The sequence below is a fragment of the Parus major genome, unplaced genomic scaffold (genome assembly GCF_001522545.3).
Source record: "Parus major isolate Abel unplaced genomic scaffold, Parus_major1.1 Scaffold220, whole genome shotgun sequence".
Lineage (NCBI taxonomy): Eukaryota > Metazoa > Chordata > Aves > Passeriformes > Paridae > Parus > Parus major.
Window position 1 is genome coordinate 567,811 of NW_015379263.1, and position 21,976 is coordinate 589,786.

Consider the following 21,976-nt stretch of genomic DNA (forward strand, 5'->3'; position numbering starts at 1 on the left):
CGGGCAAGACAAGACCCTCACCGCAGGGCAGGAGGTGACAGGGCTGTCCCCAAATGCCCCTCTGTGGCTGCTGGGCTCTGGCAGCGCAGCGTCACCATTCGCTGTCCCTTGAGAGCAGCACGTGGCAGGTGTTGGTGGCAGCCGGGTGCCAGCGGCTCGCTCTGTGCTCTGTCCCCAGCCCCGCAGGTGTCACCAGGCAGTGACTGACCATCCCAAACGCATCCACGGGCCCAAAAACCCCGAGGCTGGGTGCGTTCACCAAAGGGAAAGCGGCCGCCTGTCACGCTGGGCCCCGCGTCACCGCAGGGACGGGAAGGTGACATGGAACGTCCTGGACCCCTCAGGGACACTTCTGGTGGTGGCCTTGGCTGGTGAGCAGGAGCCAGGCCACCGTGCAGATCTGGGCTGTGGCAGTGCAGCCTTGAGGCCACTTCTGCTCCGGATGTCGGCTCTGCTTTCGCTTCCCCACAAGGCTCAGGAAGCACCACGGGGCCGGGGCAGGGCGGTGTCGGTCCCAGCGCCACCAGAGGGGCTTTTCCAGGGGCCCCGTGTTCCACCAAACCAGACTCGGGGTGCTCCGTGACCCCCCCCCCCAAACGAGACCCGGGGTCCTGGGGTACCCTGCGGCCTTGCCCTTCTCACAGGACAGAGGCCAGAGGGGCCGTGGGGTCACGGCTGTCCCAGTGACAGAGCCGTGCACAGTGGGGTGGGGGCCTGGCCCTGCACCCTGAGAGCTGCAGGGCAGGACATGGAGAGGGACCAGGACAGGGCGTGGGGCTTGGGGGAACATTGGAAGAGGCCCAGGGAAGACACCTGAGGGAACGTGGGGAGGGACCTGAACATGATGTGGGGTTTGGGGGGAAATCCAGGGTGGGGGTACGGGGATACAGTGGCAGGACGTGGGCAGGATCCAGGACAGGATGTGACGCCTGGGGGGACAACGGAGCGGGACGGGGACACCGGGAAGATGCTGCGGAAGGATGGGACAGGGGTGAGGAGATGCTGGGGCAGGCCAAGAGGCTGGGGGCGGTCACCGGGGCAGGATCGGGACACCAGGGCGGGATGGGGACGGATGCTTTTCCTCTTTTCTACGAGGAAAGCTCGGGCGGGCCCTCGGGGCAGGACAAGAGCCCAGGAGGAGACGCCGGAGCAGCCCCGCAGGGCGCAGGCACCAGCGGCTGGCGGGACGGGGACACGGCACGGCCCCGCTCCCCCCGCGGCCCGTGACCCCCTCCGGGCCCGCTGCAGAACCGGGGGCACCGGGGCGGCTCCGCAATCCCCCCGCAAGCCTACCTTGCGCACGCGGGGCAGGGTCCCGCCGGCCGCCGCCAGCGCTCGGTACAGCTCGGCGGGCCCGGGGCTGTCCGGGGCCACCGCCGGTGCCGCATCGTCCTTCGGCCGGAGCCGCCGCCGCCGCCGCCGCCGCAGGGTCATGGCCGGGCCGGGCCGGGCCGGGCGCCGCTATATGGACCCTGGGGGCGGGGACGGGGCGGGACGCGCCCCTTTCGGAGCCAGACCGCACCCACTTGGGCGTTAAACCCAGCTCGTTTTGTGGAGAGAGCACGCCCCGTGTCCGGCTGTGACCGGCATCTCTCCGGGCCCTGAGCCGGGACCACGTGGAGGTCCGGGCGGGGGTCCAGGGTGAGGGTCCTGCCCGGGACCCCATGGAGGTCCAGAGGGGGGGGTCCATTGGGTGAGGTCCCTCAGGACCGTCCTCCGCGGGTTCCTGTCTGGGGATCCCGTGGGGAGGTTCTGCCTGGGGATCCCGTGGGGAGGTTCTGCCTGGGGTCCTGCTCGGGGACCCTCTGGGGTCCAGCACGGGGGTTCAGCGCCGGGTCCTGCTCAGGGACCCCAGGGGTGCGGGCTGTGGGTCCAGGGGGAGGGTCCTTCCTGAGGTTCTGCAGGGGATCCCATGGGAGTCCAGCCTAGAGGGGGTCTAGAGGGAGGGTCCTGCGTGGGCGCAGCCTCAGGGACACCACGGGGCTCAGGTCTGGCTGCTCCTGCCGGGAGCTGCAGGATGGGATCTGCTGCTGGGAATGTCACGGGAGGCACTGTGGGGTGCCAAGGAGAGTTCCCGGGGATCACCTCAGGGGTGATTTGCGGAGAAACCCGTGGGTTTCCAGGGGCAGAAGCAATGCCGGGCTCTGCTGCTCCCCGACAGCTGCCACCACATCACCCCCAGGCCACCACCCGCCGCCAAAGCCGCATTTGGGATTTAATGGGAGGCAGGAGTAGGGGCAGGGGTGGCCACAGCCCCCGGCCCGGCTCCCAGCGGGGGCAACAGGGGGGATTTCAACTGTTCCTGCACGATCTGCCCTGCACCGAGCTGGGACACGGAGGGAAGAACAATTCCCGGAGGCAGCCGCGGCGGCTGCTGCGGACGCGTCCCGAGGCTCCGGCAGCTCCTCGTTGTGCCCCGGCGGGAGGCAGCGGGAATTTTCCAGCTGGAGTTGAGAGTTTTGCCCAAGTGTTTGTTTAAAATTTGCCAAAAAAAATGAAGATCGTAACAACCCCGCTGGCGTTCCACCCAAAGCTCCCGCCCACAGCCTGGCCTGGGGTTACCAGGAGACAAATTTGCTCCAGGAGCAGAGCTGCTCCGGGCTGGAAGTGCTGGGGAAAGGATGGGAATGAGCCCACCACCGATCGTGAGTCACCAAACCACCAGGAATGAAGAGGAACACCCCATCGTGTTCCCAAAAACCGGTAACGACTTGGGCCCTCGGCTGCAGCCACCCCAGACTGTTTTCCCATCCCATTTCCTAGAGGAGCAGACAGGTTTTGCTTAAAAATGCTCCATCCTCTCATCTCCCTGCTGCCCACGTTTCCAGGATGGGGCTGGATTTTCCTGGGACCACAGCAGGAGCTTCAGACAAAGCTGGGAATGAGGAAGGATGAGCCCAGATGGTGCCTCCCCCTCCCCACCTTGTCTGAGCCCGGGGGGACCCCAGGCCGCGGCAGATTTTCCCCTTGATCCGCTCACACCAGGCTCGCTTGCAGGAGCCTTTAATTAAGGAATTAGTAGAGGGGCAGTTCACACAGCACCATTTATTTACCCTCGGAGCAAACAGGATTTTGTAGGGGCACAAGGGGTAGTTTTCTGCAGGATTTATCTGTCCTTGAAGCTGTGGGTCCATGTGGAGACTCAGGGATGCTCCAGGGAGGTGCCCACTGTACCCACCACACCCCCAGGGATGCTCTGAGGGGATCCCCAGGGTATTTATTCAACCCCTCCTGCTCTGTGCCTGTCCCCAGAGTGGGAGCCCCAAGTTCAGCTGCTCATCCCTGCATGGGTGGAAAATCCCACCTGCCTCCTCTCCGTCTCACCTCCACTATGCTGGCAGTGCTTGGCGGGTGTTAGAAGCTGCATCTTCACTAAAAATGGGAATATTCAACATAAAATGTTTTGACCAGGATTCCTAAAGAGATTATTTTAGCTGTGAGGGACGAGTCCCCCCCCTCCCCACACCCCAGAGCCCTCACTGAGGGACTGAGCTGTGCCCTGCAATTCCCACCCCTCCCAGTGAACTGAGACTGCAACACCTCACATGAATAAAACAAACTTTTAATAATGTACAGCAGAAATCGACAGCCTGGTTTTATATTAAACAAAAGATTTCCTATCTTACACCGTATGTACATTTGCATACTGAAGAGGTAAAGTGGCTAAGTGGCTATTTTCTTACAGTCCTTTGCTAAGAAAATGTACAAAACCAAACAAATCAAAGGGGCAGAGAAGTACCAAGAGTTCTGTCCTGCAGCCACGTACCGCTGATGGACCCCCTCCTTGTCCTGCACCGGGCTCCCCTTGGAACTGCCTGGAATGCTTTTTCCCAGAGCTGCTGCAAGTTTTGGAGGCAGGCAGCAACTCCCACGTGCTCCGTCAGCTCGGCAAGCACGGGCACCCCCGGGCACCAGTTTGCATCAAAGTGCTGTGTAAATGCTACATGGTCAGCGTTCCTGCCAAGGATCCCGCTTGGTTTTCCCCATCTCTCTCCAACTGGCTTTTCCTAAAATCCTGCTCCTGGGGGCTTTGCCCTTCCCTCATCCCTTCCCTCATCCGTTCCCCGCTCGCAGGCCGCTGTTTGGTTTAGCTGAGGCAGGTGCAGTGTGGCTACAGTTGGAGGGGGTGAGTTCAGTGCAAGTTCTGGAGCTGACGGTGTCCGTGGGTACCGGCCTGCAGTCGCCGGGATGGGGGAGCCAAGGGAGCCTGCAGTACCTACAGCTGGGTGATGTCCCCTACTGTCCTTCCCCCAGCTCCCAGGGCAGCCCTGGGGCCTGTTCCAACAGCCTGGGAGTCCTCAGGGCTTGCAAGTGCCCCCCTTGGCCTCTAAATGCAGGTTAAAGGGATCAGCTGGGACCCTCGGGCTGGGATGTGACTCAGGACAAGCCTGGAGGGGACAGGGGACCCCATCCCTGCTCCCACGGCAGATCCACACCACCAAAAACTCCTTGGGGGATGCAAAACGGCTCCTAACATGATTCAAAAACCACACTCCTCACTTTATACAAGGTCATGGACACACAGGGAATCAGGGGGAGAGGGACACACGCACAGGGACACAGACAGCAAGAACAGAGGGACTGAAATAAAGAATTAACCCTGGCAGCCGGAGCAGAGATGAAACCTCACCTTAGAGAGCAGGAGCAAGGTCAGAGTAGAAACAGTTCCAGTGTAAATCGAGCTGTGCATTTGGTTTTTTTTCTTTCTTTTTTTTTTTTTTTCTTTTTTTGCAGTGATTTCTTTACAAACCAACAGGTCAAGAGGTAATAATTAGAGATTGTTTTTCTGCTCTTAGAAAGAATTAACAATATTCAAAAAAGTTAAAATCCAGACCCTCCCAGAAAACAATAATAATAATAATAATAATAATAACAATAATAATTAAAAAAATAATAATCAAAACCACTCCAGTTAAAAGTTATGGCTTCAGAGTTCTCTGCTGCAGACACTGACCTGACCTCCACACCACGGCTCTTCCTGACTGCCAAAGTCATCACGGCAGCCACAGCCCTCACTTCACACACATCTCCCTCACCTGGATTCGGCATTGAATCAAAAGAAAACCCATGCAGATGCCCCCACCCCACACTGAAACACAGCCACTTCCACATTAGGAGATATTTATACACCTATATTAAAAAGATGGATGTTGATTTCCCAACCCACACCTGTTGTCAGATCCTGCCCAGCGCCTCTGGGAGGTGCAGAGCACCCCCAGAACTCAGATCACAGAATGAGCCAGGTTGGAAAAGACCTTTGAGAACATCAAGTCCAACCTATGACCTAACTGAACACCTCCTCATCAACTAAACCATGGCACTAAGTGCCATATCCAGTCTTTTTCCAAACATGTCCAGGGATGGTGACTCCACACCTCCCTGGGCAGACAATTCCAGTGCCCAATCACTCTTTCAGTGAAGAATTTTTTCCTGATCTCCAAACTTCCCCCCTGGCACCACTTAAGGCTGTGTCCTCTTGTTCTGTGAGTTGTTGCCTGGGAGCAGAGCCCAACCCCCACCTGGCTACAACCACCTGTCAGGGAGTTGTAGAGAGTGATGAGGTGTCCCCTGAGCCTCCTTTTCTCCAGGCTGAACAACCCCAGCTCCCTCAGCCGTTCCTCACAGGGCTCGTGTGCCAAAAAGCCCTGCTGCCCTCCTCTGGACACGCTCAAGCGTCTCAATGTCCTTCCCAAACTGAGGGGCCCAGGACTGGACACAGCACTCGAGGTGCAGCCTCACCAGTGCCAACCACAGGGGGAGAATGAGCTCCCTGCTCCTGCTGGCCACACCAGTCCTGATCCAGGCCAGGGGCCCTTGGCCTTCTTGGCCACCAGGGCACACTGCTGGCTCATGTTCAGCCGGCTGTCACCAGCACCCCTAGGTCCCTTTCTGCCTAGCCACTGTCCAGCCACTCTTCCCCCAGCGCTGCATCATCAGCCCCCAGAGATCTGCCTGGGTGGTGGAGCTGGGAATTGAGTTCCCAGGAGAACTGAACCCTGCATTTCCCCACGCGCCGGCCACAGTGCCTGCTCCATCTCCCACATCTCAGCTCCCCGCTACCAAGAATTACAAACCCCAGGGGCTCAGGACAAAAAACCCTGGATTCCAGGAGTGATCCTCAGTTCCTTATTTGTTTCATCTTAAAAACAGGAAAGGGGTGGCAGTGAGGCAACCTGATGGGACGTTCTGGCAGCCGGCAGCGGAGCGGGCACGGCGGCGGCGGCGCCCATCGGGGAGCCAGGGATCCGCTCTGCAGCAGCCTGTCCAAGCTCCACGACGCTCACGACTCAGCACGGAGAGCACCAGCGCGACAGCTCACAACGGGACACTCGAGATTTGCACATGCACAGGAAGCACGGACAGAGATGAGCCACCCACAGGCAGACACCGCACGGCTATGGAGGAGATGACCAGGCACAGGGACACGCGCACCTCGCGCATGCAGACACCGCTGCGCCCCGACGGCCGTCAGGGCGCCGAGTTGGACTTTTTCAAGCTTAAGAAAAGGAGGGAGAACGGTTTTGTGAAGCTGATCAACTGTTCCGGCTCAGCCTCTTGGAAGAGAGCACCATTTGTTTTGCTTTTTCTGCATTAACGTGCCAGTCCCTGGAAAAATCCTCGAGAGTACGGCAAGAAAACCTTCCCTTTCCCTTCCCACTCCCGGCACCGAGCACCCAGGCTTGGCTCCGACCCCGCCAACGGGTGCTCAACGCACGCTGAACTTTACAGGGATTTCCTTTAAAGGAACAAAGAGTTAGGATCATGGCTGAGATCCCTCGGGTGAAGTCCCTCTCAAGTCTCCACGCTCTCAGGAGGTGATCACAAAAGGTTTCGGATTGTTTCATACCCAAGCAGGGAAGAGAGCGGCTCTGTAGGCTCCGTCCCCCTGCCTAGCAGCCTGCAGGTCCCGCTGTCTGGTTGTAGCAGTAGGTTGGGCTGAAACACGAGGTAGGCCTCCATCACACGTCTACTCTAGCACAGCAGCTCCTGTGCAGTTTCCTCCTGCTGAGGCTCAGAGCCTAAATTTTCACATCTTCCTGGACACTGAGCTGGGAGAGGGTTTTCTTAATGCGGAGGGCAGTGAGCCGAGCTGCTCCGTTGGCGTACCAGCACTCTCTCATCATCTTGCCCATCACCCGTAGTGCCTGGGAAAGAAACAATGGCACAGCTCGGTGCTCTGCTCTTCCCCTGACCCCAAGTTGTTGTGCCAGGCTGCTGCTCTGCCTGGCCAGTGACACAGCCTGGGCATCCCCCAGAATCAGAGAGCACCCTACAGTCCTTGTTATCTCGTCATGGGGGAATCATGGAATGGTTGGAGTTGGAAAAGACACTGAAGTTTATATCATTCCATGCCCTGCCATGGGCAGGGACACCTTCCACTAGCCCAGGTTGCTCCAAGCCCCGTTCAGCCTGGCCTTGGACACCTCCAGGGAAGAGGCAGCCCCAGCTTCTCTGGGGCCAGGGCCACACCACCCTCACAGGGAAGAATTTCTTCCCAGTATCTAACCCTGCCCTCTGGCAGCGTAATCCTCCTTGTCCTGGCACTCCTTGTAAATAATCTCCCTCCCTCTTTCTTGCAGACTCCCTTCAAGTACTGGAAGGCCACAGTCAGGTCACCCCAAAGCTTCTGTTCTGCAGGCTGGACAATCTCAATTCTCTCAGCCTTTTCTCACAGGAGAGGAAGGGGACATGGAGATGAAACCTTACCTCATAGCTCTGCCACCAGTTTGGGATGTTTGGCCGTAGTTTCTGGTCACACACGACCTTCCTCATCTCCTCAATGGAAGGATCAGAGGGCACAAGGTCGTAGTAGGGAAGCTGATACTCCTCATGGATACCTGAAAGGCAGAGCAGGGAAAGTGAAATTCCTGGGAACAGGGAGCATGGCCACTGTGCTCGCTAAAGGCAGACAGATAGAGGTTTGGGCTCCATGACTCACTGCTGAGATGCGTCAACACTTTGCAGTTATTTAGAACAGAAATGAAGAATCTGGAATTGGAGTTAACAAGAAAAATTCAGGGAAATAAAATGCAGCTGCCTAAACTGGAACGGAGTCAGCAGGCTGGGATCAACACCTCCCAGCAAGGCGCCAGGGTCACTGAATCTCCACACCAGTGGCACTGTCACACGTGGGATGATGCTGCAGCTGCACGTGCCAAGACATTTATACTGATCTGGGGGAGTCCCCCAGCAATCAGCACCACCACTTCCTGAAAACCCATCCAAAGGAACATCAGCCACCACTGGGAGCACCAACACCCTTGACCCAGCTCTGGCTGGGCTTAGCAGCAGTCATGGGTCACTTGTGTTACCTCCCTCAGTGACAACACACAGGGACATGTCCTCCCACAGCCCTGTTCCCCTCAAACCTCCCAAACACCTCATCAGTAGGAACCCCAAGGCTGGGAGAGCCAGGAGCAAGCACAGCCACTGGCCCAGGCACACAAAGGACATCACCTCCTGCGTTGCACCTTCGGGCAATCTCCCAGTACACCAAGCCCAAGGCGTAGATATCGGCACATTTAAATGAATCAAAATGCTTCATGTTGATGGTTTCATCCAAGACTTCTGGGGCCATGTATCTGCACAGAGAAAGGGAAAGTGGTTTTATTCTGAAAGGGAATTTTCTGGAAGACAGTAAATGATCAGTTTTCCCACACAGCACTTCCTTCCCAGCAGAAAAATCTCTGCTTGGCACAGCCACCATCAGAACAGAACTGGGCCCTGTGATCTAAGAGAGTGAAAAAAATAACTTAAGAAAAAGAGCAAGCTGGGAAAAGAGGTAGAAATGTCTCAAAACTACATCAGGCTCCCAGCAGAAGGTCCCAAAGGCTTTAGTGAGGCCAAGCTTGTTGTCATGTATTACATGAGCCCCTGGTGCCAGGTTTACATGGCTGCCCCACACCTCCCAACGTGGTGACACCTGGAATGTCCCTTCAGCACCAACTCAGGCACAAAACTGACCCTGCCAGGCACTGGGGAACGCTGGATTCAGAGAATTCCCCCAGTGCTCAACCCGCAGCTCAGGCATTTCCAGTCACCCAAACACCTCCAGATGCATTTTCCTACCGTTTGGTTCCAACCCTTTGGTTTGGTGCGATGTCAATGGTGTCTGTGACGGAGTCGTGCCGCACTGCCAGCCCGAGGTCAGCAATGGCACACGTGCCGTTCTTCTTCACCAGGATGTTCTTGGATTTCAGGTCTCTGTGAGCAATCCCAGGTTTTCCTAGCAGAGCAAAATAAAAAGCAGCAAGGGTCAAGCTGGGGAAATCCATTTGTTGAACTGGCACCGGATTTCAGGGCGTTAAACCCACTGTTGCAACACTTTTTCCTGTTTAGATTCATGAGGAACGGAGCAGGGAAAGGCTCCAATGGTGTTTTGGAGGCGCCACTGATGCAGTGGCACCCAGAGGCCTCAAGAGGGATGTAAACTCCACATCCCAGCACAGGCACCGACGTCAGGAGTTTGTGATTCTGTTTCTGCCTGTGCTCACATCCCACCCAGGCAGCGCCAATTTTAGGATGGGATGTGAAATGGTGATATAACTCCTGGGAGCGAGCGCCAGGTTAACCCACTTTGCAGCCAGCCAAAGCAATCGCTCTATTTCTGGTCAATAACCACCAGATGAAGCCGGGCTGACTCAGGCAGGGTTTGCTGCACAGCACATCAGCTCCCTTCAGCAATCCTGCTTTATCCTCCCCTCGAGAATTCCCAATGCCTTTTCCAGCTTAGCTTTTACCCTGAGTGCCCACGATCTCCATGTGCAGGTGGGCCAGCCCGCTGGCAGCAGACAGGGCGAGCTTGATCATGCCCTCGATAGTCACCGTGTAGCGATTCAGGTAGTCAAAGAGAGACCCGTGCTCGTGGTAGTCAGAGACGAGCCACAGCTGAGTCCATGTTCCGTTATCTACAACAGGAAAGAGATGGAGCTCAGGCAGATCCAGTGCAGGGATGGCCACCCCACACAATTTTGGGACAGAGCAGAGCTGTTGTGTAAGGCTGCAGCTCAAGTGAGGCAAGTAAGAAATGGCCCAAATCAGGCAGAGCATGGCCAGCAGGACCAGAGCAGTGACCTCCCCTCTATGCCAGGCACTGGGGGGGCAACAGCTCGAATCCTGGAGTCAGTCTTGGGCACTGCAGAGGCCCAGAGAAGCTGACTTTAGCCAGCTTTAGTCCCCCATGACAAGAAAGTTGTAGAGGTGCTGGAGTGTGATCAGAGATGGGCAATGGAGCAGGGGAAGGGTCTGGAGAACTTCTGAAGAGCAGCTGAGGGAGCTGGAGGGCTCAACCTGAAGAAAAGGAGGCTCAGGGGGGACCTTCTCACTCTGTTCAACCTCTTGACAGGAGGATGGAGCCAGGTGGGGTAACAAGCAACAGGACCACAGGGAATGGCCTAAAGTCACACCAGGGAAGGTTTAGATTGGGTTAGATTTAGGTTAGAAGGTTTGGATTAGAGAGAACTTCTGGGAAAGGATGGTCAGACACCAGAACTGGCTGCACAGTGCTGAACTCGGGCCCGAGGCACTTCTTACCTTTGTTATCCGCAGCAATAAATCCCAGGATGTTCTCGTGCCGCAGCATCACTGTTTGATAGATCTCTGCTTCCCTGAACCAGGAACGTTCCTCACGTGAAGAGAAGATCTTCACAGCCACGTCACCTCCACGCCACCTGCCCCGCCACACCTCCCCAAAGCGGCCTTTGCCGATGATCTCCTGAAGGACAATTGTCCGAGCCACGGTCCGCTGGACAAACAGAGGCAAGCCTGGGGACGAGGAATCAAAGGAATGAATCCCTGCAGAAAACCTCCTGAAAGCCCAACCATGGCCTCAAACCCAGCAGGCTCTACATTTGGTAACAACTGGGAGCCTGAGCAAGACCCAAAGCAGGGAATGGTGGCAGCTCCTGCGTGGGATGTGCCACTGCTTGGGCAGCATCTGCATTCTGCTTTGAAGCAGAGATCCGGCACAGAGCAGTTGGGGAACTTCTGCTCCGTGAGAGATCAAAGGAACTGCAGCCTCAATATGCAAAGAATGGAACTCGATGAATTAGTTTCTGCTCAAAATGCAGAACCCCCCCAAATTTCTCTTAAGAAAGGAGTCTCAACATCGCTGCCATTGCTTACAGAAATCAAGGAGCTCACCTGCACACAGCATGCATAGAAGAGATCCCAAATATTTTATATATAGCAGCAGATGTGCTGCTGAAGGTTGATTCCCTGGTCAAATATCAGGCTGTGACATTCTCTGCCTCTGTGGACTCTCCTACAGTTCCCATCTGCTGCAAAATTCCTTATATTCTTTCATCCAACTACCTTCCTAGTTCAAAGCCACCACTAAATGGTGACTTTCCACCTATTCTGGGGCTTCCTTTTAAATGCTGCAGAAGCAAACACTGCACATCACCCACCTGGGAAGACCAAAAGGGTTCTTTGGGATGAAATGGGCTATTTGCACCATAAAATGGTGATCTACTGGGATCTTCCCTATTTTCCTGCAGCTTTGATGCAGGTGGCATCCTGCCTCCTCCTCTGAAAGCCAACAACACACAGGTTCACAGCTGATGGCTGTTTCCACCCTAAATCCCGTTCCAAGGCCAATGTGGGAAGAGATGCAGCTGTTTGAGGTATCCTCTTGCAGTTAAGGAGGAGTTTATTGCTCTTGCCTGAACAGCCAAGAGACCACTGCACAACTGAATTTAAACATCCCTTTAAGTTACTCATGAACTCCCTGAACAGGCTGAGGCAGCAGCCTCACTGCCATGACAAAGCTGTGGCAACCACCAACCCCAAGAGACAACTGCAGGTCTCGCTGCTCACGTCCCATCATCTCGCAATACCTGAGCCAGAGCCGGAGGTGGACAGATCATAGACCAGATCTTGCAAGGTCTTGTCCTTGGAAAGGCACATTTCACAGGAAGGGTCTTCCATGTCCAGCCGCTGGCGGTTGTGATAGACTCGTTGGTGGTGATGGAACACAAACACTACAATGATCATGACAACAAACACAAGGAAGACGGGCCCGGCAATCACCGCCACCAGCTCCACGGGACCCCAGCTTGATGGGGGCTCATTGTCTTTCAGGTGTCCTTGGGAGGAAAGGGAGGAGAAAAACACACATTTTGAGAAAATTATCATTCCTTTGAAGACTTTCTTGTGTTTTACTGTTCTCTCAGAGCCTGGAGAATTTTAGCCTGGGGACACATCAAACAACAGTGTTAAGGTGGGTCTGATCATGAGGCAGGCAAAATGCAACCGAAACCCCAAAATGAAGATGGAACTGCAACTGTGGGATCAGGGATTATGGCTTGTTCATTCACTCTTTGACACACTCTTTGAGTGTGTTCTAGGCTGATTTTCCAGAACAGCCTGCAGTTCACCTTCCATTTGAGCTCAACCAGTCAGCCAGGGCTCCCTGCTCCCTCTTTCCCTTTTACCCTACACCAAGCAGTGAACTTGCACCTGAAGACAATTATTTGCTGTTTTGAGCACACATGAGACCTCCCCACTGCTCCCAAGGAAAATGACTCTGCAGTCCTCCCAGCACCCACTAAAAACCAGCCCAAAACAGAAAGTAGGAGGTGTGAGGAAGCACCACATGCCCTCTCCATCCCAGGGATGAGAAGCAGAAGTTTCCCACACCCTCACTCAGAGGCAGGGCTGCTTCCCCTGTATGTATTGTGAACCCAGGCACCTCCCTCCCCACACACTTTGCTCTGAAGCCGCTGCAATGTTCCTCTATTTGTGCTCAACACCAAAAAGATTTGGAGTTTTGGAATGGAAGCAACAGCAGCTGATAAAGGCAGGGCCAGCTCAGTGACAAAGGGAACACACAAGTTCCCATTTGAATTTGAAGTAGTTTGTTACTTCCACTTCACAAATGAAGGAAATAAACCCAGTGCTCAAGTTCACGCAGCAACTGAAGAAAAGAAGTGAAAACAGGGCCGAGAACTCCAAATTCCCAATCCCAAACAGACAGCTCCTCTCCTCCCACTTCAAACACATGATTTATCTCTACTTACCGCTGGGAACCATTAAATCAATTTTGTTGCAAAAATCGGAGTAGCAGCAGTGAGTATTACGCAGATCCTCTGAACTCAGACAATAGAAGGGTTTCCCAGCAGGAATTAATTTTGCCTCAGGAATGCAGGTCCGAACGTGGTGTTTGACACCATCCAGGTTGAAGACTGAGACCATGCAGGCACCGTCCGTCTCACACGTGGAGTTGGCTTGTTTGCAGTCAGAGCACAGACATGTCAAAGCTGAAATCAAAACAAGATCAACTCTTTAAAACCCACAGAGAGCAAAAGCTCAAACGAGAGGAAACCTTCTTTAAATTCTCCATTTCAGAAGGGCCATTCTCAGGCTCTGGAAGAACCGGCTCTGCAAATAGCACAAGTCATACTCAGTATTCCAGACCTGCAAGAATCCAATTTCGGCATGAAACAGGCCGTGGAGGCAGAGGAGCCTCTCCAGGAGGTGCCTGTCCAGGCAGCCCTTTGCCTGCCCCTGTTGCAATCACCACCAGCCACGACCCAAGTCATCCCTGCAAACCGGGCGAGATCCGAGCGAGATCCACTCCCAGCCCAAGCTCGGGTCAGACTCAACCCAAAACCAACCATTACTCAAACTGACTGACCTGATTCCACCTGGGCTGGCTGTCCAGGCTCCCTGCAGCTGCCTAACCTGGGCTGGGGCAGGGATGAGCACCCTGGCTCACAGAGACAAGGAGCAGCTGGCAGATGCCAAACCAAAGCCAATCCCAACCGACTGCACGAGCCAAGCGTCCTACACCCAGCCAGATCAGCCACTTATTTAATAACTGCCTTCCTGATCCGAGACACTACCTTGGGTCAAATACATTCCTGGCTTTTTGCCTGCTCTCCACGAAGATTATTTGGATAAAGAGAAGGAGAAGCTCTGAGGCAGATTCCCACATTTTTTCACCTCCCAGCTGTCACTGTACTTTTCTCAAACTGCCTGAAAAACTGTAAGCAAATCCCCAGGCCTTTCCATCCTTGGGAACAAAGAGGAATCCAACAATGTCAAGAAGAAGGGTGGGGCTTGTTTAGCAGCACGCTGGGTTTTCACCAGCTTTCATCAACTCTCCCAGCCTTCCCAGAGGGAATCCAAAACATGTCCTTACCTGCTGCAGAAATGGGCTTTCAGGTAGGGAGGGTGTGAAGAAAGGTTTTAAAAGATACAAACGCCACAGTTGACTCTGCCCAGGCTGATCTAAATCCTCTCAGTGTAAAGTCACACACAAAGTCACCCTCAACACTTGTGTGTGGGGCCATGTTACCCTAAGCTCAATGAAAAACAAGCTGGTCCTGATTTACTCAGGGTTGGTTTAGGAGGAAGACACCCATTAGCTCTTATCCCAGAGACCTGGGTAAATCAATCAGGGTAATTGCATTACTATTCACTTAATTCTCTCTGGTCGCTGCTCCTCCTTTTCCAGCTGTTGTTGTGAGCTGAATGTGGTTGTTGGTTAGTTTGGAATCAACAGATTCAAAACTCCAGTGAAAAGCCAGTGACAAGACCCAAGGGAATATATGGAGCTGTGTCAGGAGAGGTTTAGGATGGGTATCAGGGAGAAGTTCTTCCCCCAGAGGTGCTGGGCACTGCCCAGGATCTCCAGGGAATGGTCATGGCCCTGAGGCTGCCAGAGCTCCAGAAGCCTTTGGGCATCACAGAGAAGCACAGGGTGGGATTTTGGGGTGTCTGCACAGGACCAGGAGCTGGACTGGATGATCCTGATGGGCCCTTTCCAACTCAGGTTATTTCGTGATTCTGTAACTCTGAAGAGCGATTGAACGAAACACCTTTAAAAAGCATCAAATGAGCAAATGGAGCTTCAGGTGCTCAGCACAGGCCACTGAAAGGGAACAGAGGACAGAAAACAGACAAGGAACACTCTCAGACTGATCTGTGTTGAGAAGAGTGGAGAATGTCCATAGATTCTGAAGATTTTGAGAGGAAATGTTATAATAAAAGGAGAAAAAGCACTCCACTAACATTCACTTCAAACCGCTCCAAGATCAGTGTCTTCTAAAAGGAGAAAAAGCACTCCACTAACATTCACTTCAAACCGCTCCAAGATCAGTGTCTTCCCATGGTCAGCAGAGTGCAGAAAAGACAATTCTGAAAAATACATACACTTGGGGGAACAAAGGTTGGTGATAAAGGAGATTTTATGAAAATCTGAGATGGCAAAGAGCACCCAGGGCACATTCCTGCCTTCATGTCTACTTAAAAGGAAATGGTCTTTTAAAGCATCTCCTTTATTACTTATCAAAAGCTCGAGGTACAAATTAAAAACATTTAACCCACACATATTTCACTGTGTAGGTTCTTTTCGGTTTGATTTAGATACAACAAAACTGAACTTTGTTCCTCTTAGACTCATTTTTGAGGTCTCAATCCCAAGATTTTGGCTGTGGCAGTTTTGCTTCCAGAAGCTCCAAAGCAAACAAAACACTTCAATGCACTAATAAAACTGGTTTTGTAAACTTCTGAGTGAAGATCTGGCCTGAAATTGAGCATGCCTTTGAGAGGGAAAGCAGAGAAGCAGGTTTGTGTCTGCTCAGTCTCATTTGTAGGATTAAAAAACAACAAAAAAAATCAGTTTACCTGCAAGGTATGATACCAGAGCCCCAGCTTGGAGACAGAGAAAGATCCTTATCTGCTCTGTGCAGAAAGCCAAAATTTCCTGCTAAGGAGGGGGATGCCCCACGGCTTCACCTCACCCCATTCCCCCTCTGAGACAGCTGCTCTTTTTAAACTTTATTTTGTTATGTTTGCACCTCAAAAATCCCCACAGTTGGAGAGCAGTGGGAACAAAGAGAATGGAGCCTTCAGCACATGAGTGTCCTTCTCTCCACCTCTCATCAGAGACCCTTGAGGGGCTTTCCAGGTATTCCTGGCCAGAACCTCTAAGCTGCAGGGAGGAACTCTTCAATTTTCTGTGTGTGCCAGGGAGAAAAGGCTTGTCTGCACCAGGGCTCACTGGGAAGCTCCTGGCAAAGAAGAGAATTACAGAGCAACTCATGTGGGTCCAGTAACTCCAGTCTGGTTAACCAGAAAGGCAAATTCTTCTATCAGAAACTCAGGAGAAGCCAGGAAAAAGCATCTGTTGTTTGCCCTTGGGTGGGGGACAGAAGGTGGCCAGGGAAGCAGAGCCCCCCGCTGGTATCTCTTGGGTGCTCTCAAGAGCAGCCGGGGCAAAGCAGGAGACAGGAGTGGATAAAAGGATTTTTCATGCCAACAGCATTCTTTTTTCTTCGGGAAGAAAAGCTCCTATTGAGCCAAACATATAATCTACTTAATAAAAGAAACCGCCTGGGCTGAAGGAAATAGATGGGGTGAAGGGAAACAAAGAGCAGTTCCCAGAGCTGGGGCGGCGCGTTCCCCCCTCGCAGAGCGCCCGGGGATGCGTCTGCGTGGAAGGTGCGAGCAGAGCTGGAGCAGAGCCCGCTCGATCTGCTCCCCACACCAACACCGAGCCCAGCCCTTCTAGACACTGCCTCAACAAGCCCAAGGTTCAGCTGCAGATCCTGTGCATGGAGCTTTGTTCTCACTGGAGAGATGGAGCAGGTTGGAGCAAACCTTGCCGTGATTTGATCTGAGGCTGGGCCTCACTGCTCTTCCCCAAAACCTCAGAGGTCACCCAGCACGGCCAATAAACAAACTCTCCTCCATCCTTGACCATCCCAGCCCAGACTTCTTCAAGCCCAAGAGCTGCTTCTGCTCCCCACGAGGTTCCTGGGTTACAGCCCCAGCTCCAAAAGGATCTCGGGGCACAGAGGTATCCATATACCCCTGCATCAACAAGAGGAAAACAAGGGCTGGCTCTCTCCCTCCAAATCCCACCATTAAAAGCAACCTGTATTCCCAAAATGGATCCAAACAAACAGGTGGGGGGCTGTAGATTCGAGCTCTGTGCTCCAGGGAGATTCAAACACTGAGCTCTGACAGGCAAAGAACATTTCTCCTCCTTTCCCAGCAACTCTCCGAGCTCATTTTGCACGTATTTATTCTCACACGGAGTTGCATGTGTCAAGATGTCTCTGCAGCTAGACAGGGGAAAGTTTCACAGCAGAATCTCTAGCAATGGTGTTAACCACCTTTCAGAATACATTTTCCAGCATCTCCCGAAGCTGTGCCTAAGAAAGATGCCATTTTCTCAGGGTTGAACTCTACCTGATCAATATGTATGAGGATAATTAACCTGAAGATGATCATTGGTAAAATTGCCAATAACCACCCACGTATTTACCAGATAAACAGATTTTTGCAGGGATTGTAGCTGCTGTTCTTTTTCAACAGTTTGAATCGAGGCTGGAAGAATGATTCCCCTGACTTTGAGCCTTTCCAAGGCTCTGGAACAGGAGCTGCAATTGATTGTATCTTTGTGCAGCACCAAACTTAATGAGCCCCACTCTGGGAGCACCAGTTTCATGCTGCAGCAGCATAATGGTAGCAACAGAAATGGGGAACAATTGGCTTTGTAGCTCTGCTGCTTCTTCGGATGTTTTAATGAAGAGGGACATGTGTAAACATGCTTGGAAGAAAGAAATACCTGTCAGTGTCTGGCTCTGTGCTGTGCCAAAATAAAGAGCAACCTGTATCGCACAGGGTTAGGAATAATATCCATTCCCTCGTGGTGAGGGAGCAGAGGTGTGTCCTGGAGCCCCCGTGAGCTCCTTGTTCAGCTGGATAAAGGAACAGAGCTCCAAGGAAACAACCAGCTCCCTTTCCCAAAGGCAGTGATGAGGGGACACTGAGCCACCTGATGAAGGCATTAAACAAACAAGATTTACTTTCCATTATATTATCATGGAATCCTGGAATGTTTTGGGTTGGAAGGGACCTTAAAGCTCATCCATTTCCACCCCACTGCCATGGGCAGGGACACCTTCCACTATCCCAGGCTGCTCCAAGCCCCCTCCAACCTGGCCTTGGGCATTTCCAGGGATGGAGCAGCCACAGCTTCTCTGGGCACCCTGTGCCAGGGCCTGCCCACCCTCACAGAGAGAAATTCCTTCCCAATATCCCACCTCACCTTGCCCTCTGGCAGTGGGAAGCCATTCCCTCTTGTCCTGGCACTCCAGGCCCTTGTAAAGAGTTTCTCTCCATCTTTCTTGCAGACTCCCTTCAAGTGAATTGTGACTGGAAAGTCACAATTAGGTCACCCCAAAGCTTCTGCTCTCCAGGCTGGACAATCCCAATTCTCCCATCCTTTCATTCTAGGAGAGGTGCTCCATCCCTCTGATCATCCTGACAGCCCTTCATACTCATATTCACCTCGACTGTTGTGCTGTTTGGTGTCTGCAGGTGGGATCCCTCCATCCCTTGCTGGGATACATTTGAGTCCAAAGTGACCCCTCCAAGTCCCCAGAGCCAGCTCACCTGTACCCACTGCCTTCAAAATCAAATGTCAGGCCAGTTCTGGACACTGTCACTGCCCATTTCCTTAGTAAGGAGCTGGAGAAACGAGCACAGATCTGTCCCTCCCATAGATACAGCACCACCACCTTCACTACATCTCATTTCCCCTTCAATTTCTCCTCCTATTTTGGATCCAAACATCTCTCTTTTGCTTCTTGCTGGTGCTTATGATGTCTACTGACCCACTGCTGCTAAATGAAACGGAGTTAAAATTAGCTGCAAAGCACTATGAAAAACAAAGCACTTTAAAACAAGTCATCCAGAAACTAAACATTATCCTGGGATATTTCAAGTTGGAAGTAAGAGTCTCAACTTCTTTGAGCTGGCTGCAGTCCCCTGGCACAGGCTGGACCTGACGTGAAGGCAGCACGGCTGACTAGAAAACACACGAAATGGAAAAAAAAAAAAAAGAAAAGAGGCAGGAAGAATGTGCCTTTAAAGTGCAGAACTTTCCCTGCATCTACTCAAGGAACACGAAAGAGCTTCTAAATGAATTGTAAATAAGGAATTGACAGGAGTCTCATCATTAAGAGGTTAATTAGAAGAAGCCTTGATGTTTCTGCTGTTGTTCTTCCACTGAGAACACGAGCACACGGCTCCCTGTTCCTTCTCTGGGCTCTGGTCTCACACCTATTTTGTGTTTTAACATGTCAGGAAACCAGTTTAGGAGCCAACAGACCACACACACCAGTACTGTGGAAGAACATTCTGCACACTTGATGCCCAGGTTTATCAAGGTTCCAAGACTTCAGACCCATCCTGGCTTCTCTCAGACAATTGGCTTTTCCAATATACATTGTTTAACATGTGGTCTACATTCCCACATCCAGCAATCCAAGGTATTTCCAAAGAAGGCCACAAAAGGCAGAAAGACTTTATCAAGGGGATTTAAAGTTCATGGAAGGCTTTTTTTCTGCTGAAAAGAAATAAATAAATAGGGGTGCACAGGAGAAGCACAGGGCAGCTCAGAGCCAGAAGCTTAAATAAGAAGGACAAAGGAGCTCCCACCCAGCATTTCATCCCTGTAAAACCCTCACAGAGAAGCAATTCCTGCCTGGTCTGCTCAGGGCAGGACACCTTCCCCCTGGTCACCACCCAGTGAACTTTGCTTGCTGCTAAGAGAACTGACGTTTGACTCCACTCCTTTCGCAACAGCCATTTCCGGAGCATCCACTCCTGGCAGCGGATCCAGGGGAAAGAAAAAAACAACCCAAGCTGTCTGGCCAAGGAGCTGGACGAGTTCAAGAATGCTTGTTGGACACTGTTTTTAATTTCCAGTTAGAGAAAGGCTTTCTTGGAAAGTTGTAGAATATAGCTTATGGACCATGCAGAGTTTGCCTGATTTAACTGGGTAAATATTTGAAGCAGGTGTTAATAATAAAATCTGCTGCCCCAAAATTATTCCCTAGGGTAGGTTTTTGATTTATTTCAAGCAAAGCCGACATGCAACACCCATTTGCAAAGGAGCCTTGATTATTTTCCTTTTTTTATAAAGGAAGGGGCTGGAGGAGTGTTGTCTGCACTGTTTACTGACACGCAGAGGTTCCCAGCTCCCCAGCACTGCAGAAATTCAGACGTTTTTCCAGCCTTTCCCGAAATAAGCAGCTGTTAAATCTCCAGTATGAAGCACAATAGTGAGGGCAGCCCCAGCATACCAAACGTGCATCATGGCTGCTGGAGCAGAGAACAATTCCCAGGGTGATTCCCTGCTCCCTGCACCTCATTCCATGAGTGCAACTCCCTCAAACCCAGCCTGAGCTCACACCTTGTACTGAATAAAACCGTTCAGCACACACTGAGCGGAAACAATAGTCACTCATAGAGCCCAAAATCAAAGGCACTGGGAGTCGCCAAGTTTCCAGGGGATTTGTACAGTCAATTGGTCTTTTCCTGTTTATTAATTATGGTTTTTTTTAATAAACACCGACTTCTACCTACGTGAAAGCCTGAGAACAGCCGTGCCACGAGTCTCATCTGATCCTGCTCTGCCAGTTATCAGAGAGGAGCTGAAACACCCTTGTAAAGCTGGGTTTTACCTGAGGTTACACCAAAACACAGCTACTCTCTCCCAAAAGCACATTCCTATTCCCAAATTCCCAGAAGTCACAGGTAAACCCTCACCTGCTGCCCAGGTGAGGTTTGAAGCCATTTTCTATGCTTTAACAAGCCCAGATCCGCACACACACAGTTATTACCCTCTGACAGTCAGATGGGAATGCAGAACACAAACGGTGAGAGGTTGGGGAAGAGAAAAATATTCCACAGTGGAACCTGTTGGAACAGGTACCTGAGTTACACAACAGTGATCACCCCGATAGCCACAGAGCTGGACTGCACCGGGAAGCCTCGGACACCAGAGGCAGCAGCCACCAGCCCATCCTCTGTCCTGTTCCCCCCTGAGAGATGCTCGGTCAGGCCTTTCCTCTGGGGAAAACGAGTTCATCCCAAACCAATTTCCTTCTTAAAATTGGAGCTGAGATCTGCTGCTTGCCCCAAGCCTGGAGCAGAGGCCTCCTGCTCCTCCCAACCCCAGAGCTGAGACCCCTCACTCCTCCCCCATGAGCAGCTGAACCAGGCCAGGTAAAGGAAACGGATTAACACGGAACAAACAACCAACACAAAGAGTTTTTCCTCCCTCACCTCCCTCCAAACAAATATTTACAGTTGTTCCAGTCCAGAAGCTCAGGGTATGGAAAGGTTTCCTTAAAAGCCCAAAGCGCAGATTGCAGAGGGCTGGATGTTACAGACACACTGACATCTCTGGGGCACGGGGGGCTGCCACGTTCACCCCAGGATGGGCCACAGGACAATGGGAAGAGGCCACAAACTCCAGAAGTTCCATGATAACCCAACACAACACACCTTGGGCTGATCCACACCTCTGTGACAAGCCCAGAAGCCACCTCTGAGAGCCCCAAGTTCATCCTCTGTGAAAAGCCCATAAATTCCAATTTCCATCATTATCCCCTGAACCCAGGCTGAAGGCTCCCAGATCTCCCCAGGTGAGCACAGGCTTCTTCAGAGCATCCCCTGGCACTTGAAGCCAAGCCCCAGCCCCAGTTGCTGCTGCCTCTCCCTGACACATGCCCATCCCCTCACTTGGGGAGAGCGACTGCCACAAATCAGCTCCAGTTCACACAAACCACCCACCCCTGGAGCCCCCGGTCAAGCCTGAACCCCCCAAACCTCCAACACACATCCCTGATGTCTCCAGAGCCCTCCCTGCTTCCAGGAGCCCGAACCCCATGGATCCCACCCCCAAATCCTTCTCTTCACCCTGAAACATCCACCCCTATGTCCACGCCCCAAACCCCTCAGGGGCCTCCTCACAGCCCTGGGGGCACCCCCAGGCCCCTCCAACCCTCTCGCTTCCCCCACCCCCCCCAGTCCTTCTCGCAACCCTGAAACACCCACCCGTGTGTCTCCCCGCCCCCAAACTCCTCAGGGCCTCCTCACACCCCCAGCTGCCCCAGCCCCCTCTCACCTCCTTTCCCTCCCCAAGCCCGTCTAAAATCTCCCCTCGGCCTCA

The 21,976-nt window shown here is 52.9% G+C and overlaps 1 protein-coding gene across 1 annotated transcript; it reads right to left on the reverse strand.

The window, feature by feature from the left end:
- Window positions 1–6,112: 6,112 nt before the first annotated feature.
- ACVR1B (activin A receptor type 1B) lies at window positions 6,113–15,042 on the reverse strand. Its single transcript, XM_015615690.2, has 8 exons — window positions 13,020–15,042; window positions 11,838–12,086; window positions 10,534–10,764; window positions 9,741–9,908; window positions 9,070–9,226; window positions 8,458–8,582; window positions 7,708–7,838; window positions 6,113–7,145 (listed from the first exon to the last, which is right to left on the reverse strand). The coding sequence occupies exons 1-8, from the start codon at window positions 13,192–13,194 to the stop codon at window positions 7,020–7,022; spliced, it is 1,362 nt and encodes a 453-aa protein (XP_015471176.1). The 5' UTR covers window positions 13,195–15,042; the 3' UTR covers window positions 6,113–7,019.
- Window positions 15,043–21,976: the final 6,934 nt, after the last annotated feature.

Coding starts and splice junctions, on each gene's coding strand:
- ACVR1B (XM_015615690.2), bottom strand. CDS start 13,194: ATGGTCTCAGTCTTCAACCTGGATGGTGTCAAACACCACGTTCGGACC. Junction 12,087..13,019: donor TGATTTAATGGTTCCCAGCG/GTAAGTAGAGAT, acceptor TTTCCTCCCAAG/GACACCTGAAAGACAATGAG. Junction 9,227..9,740: donor GGAGATCGTGGGCACTCAGG/GTAAAAGCTAAG, acceptor TTGCTCTGCTAG/GAAAACCTGGGATTGCTCAC.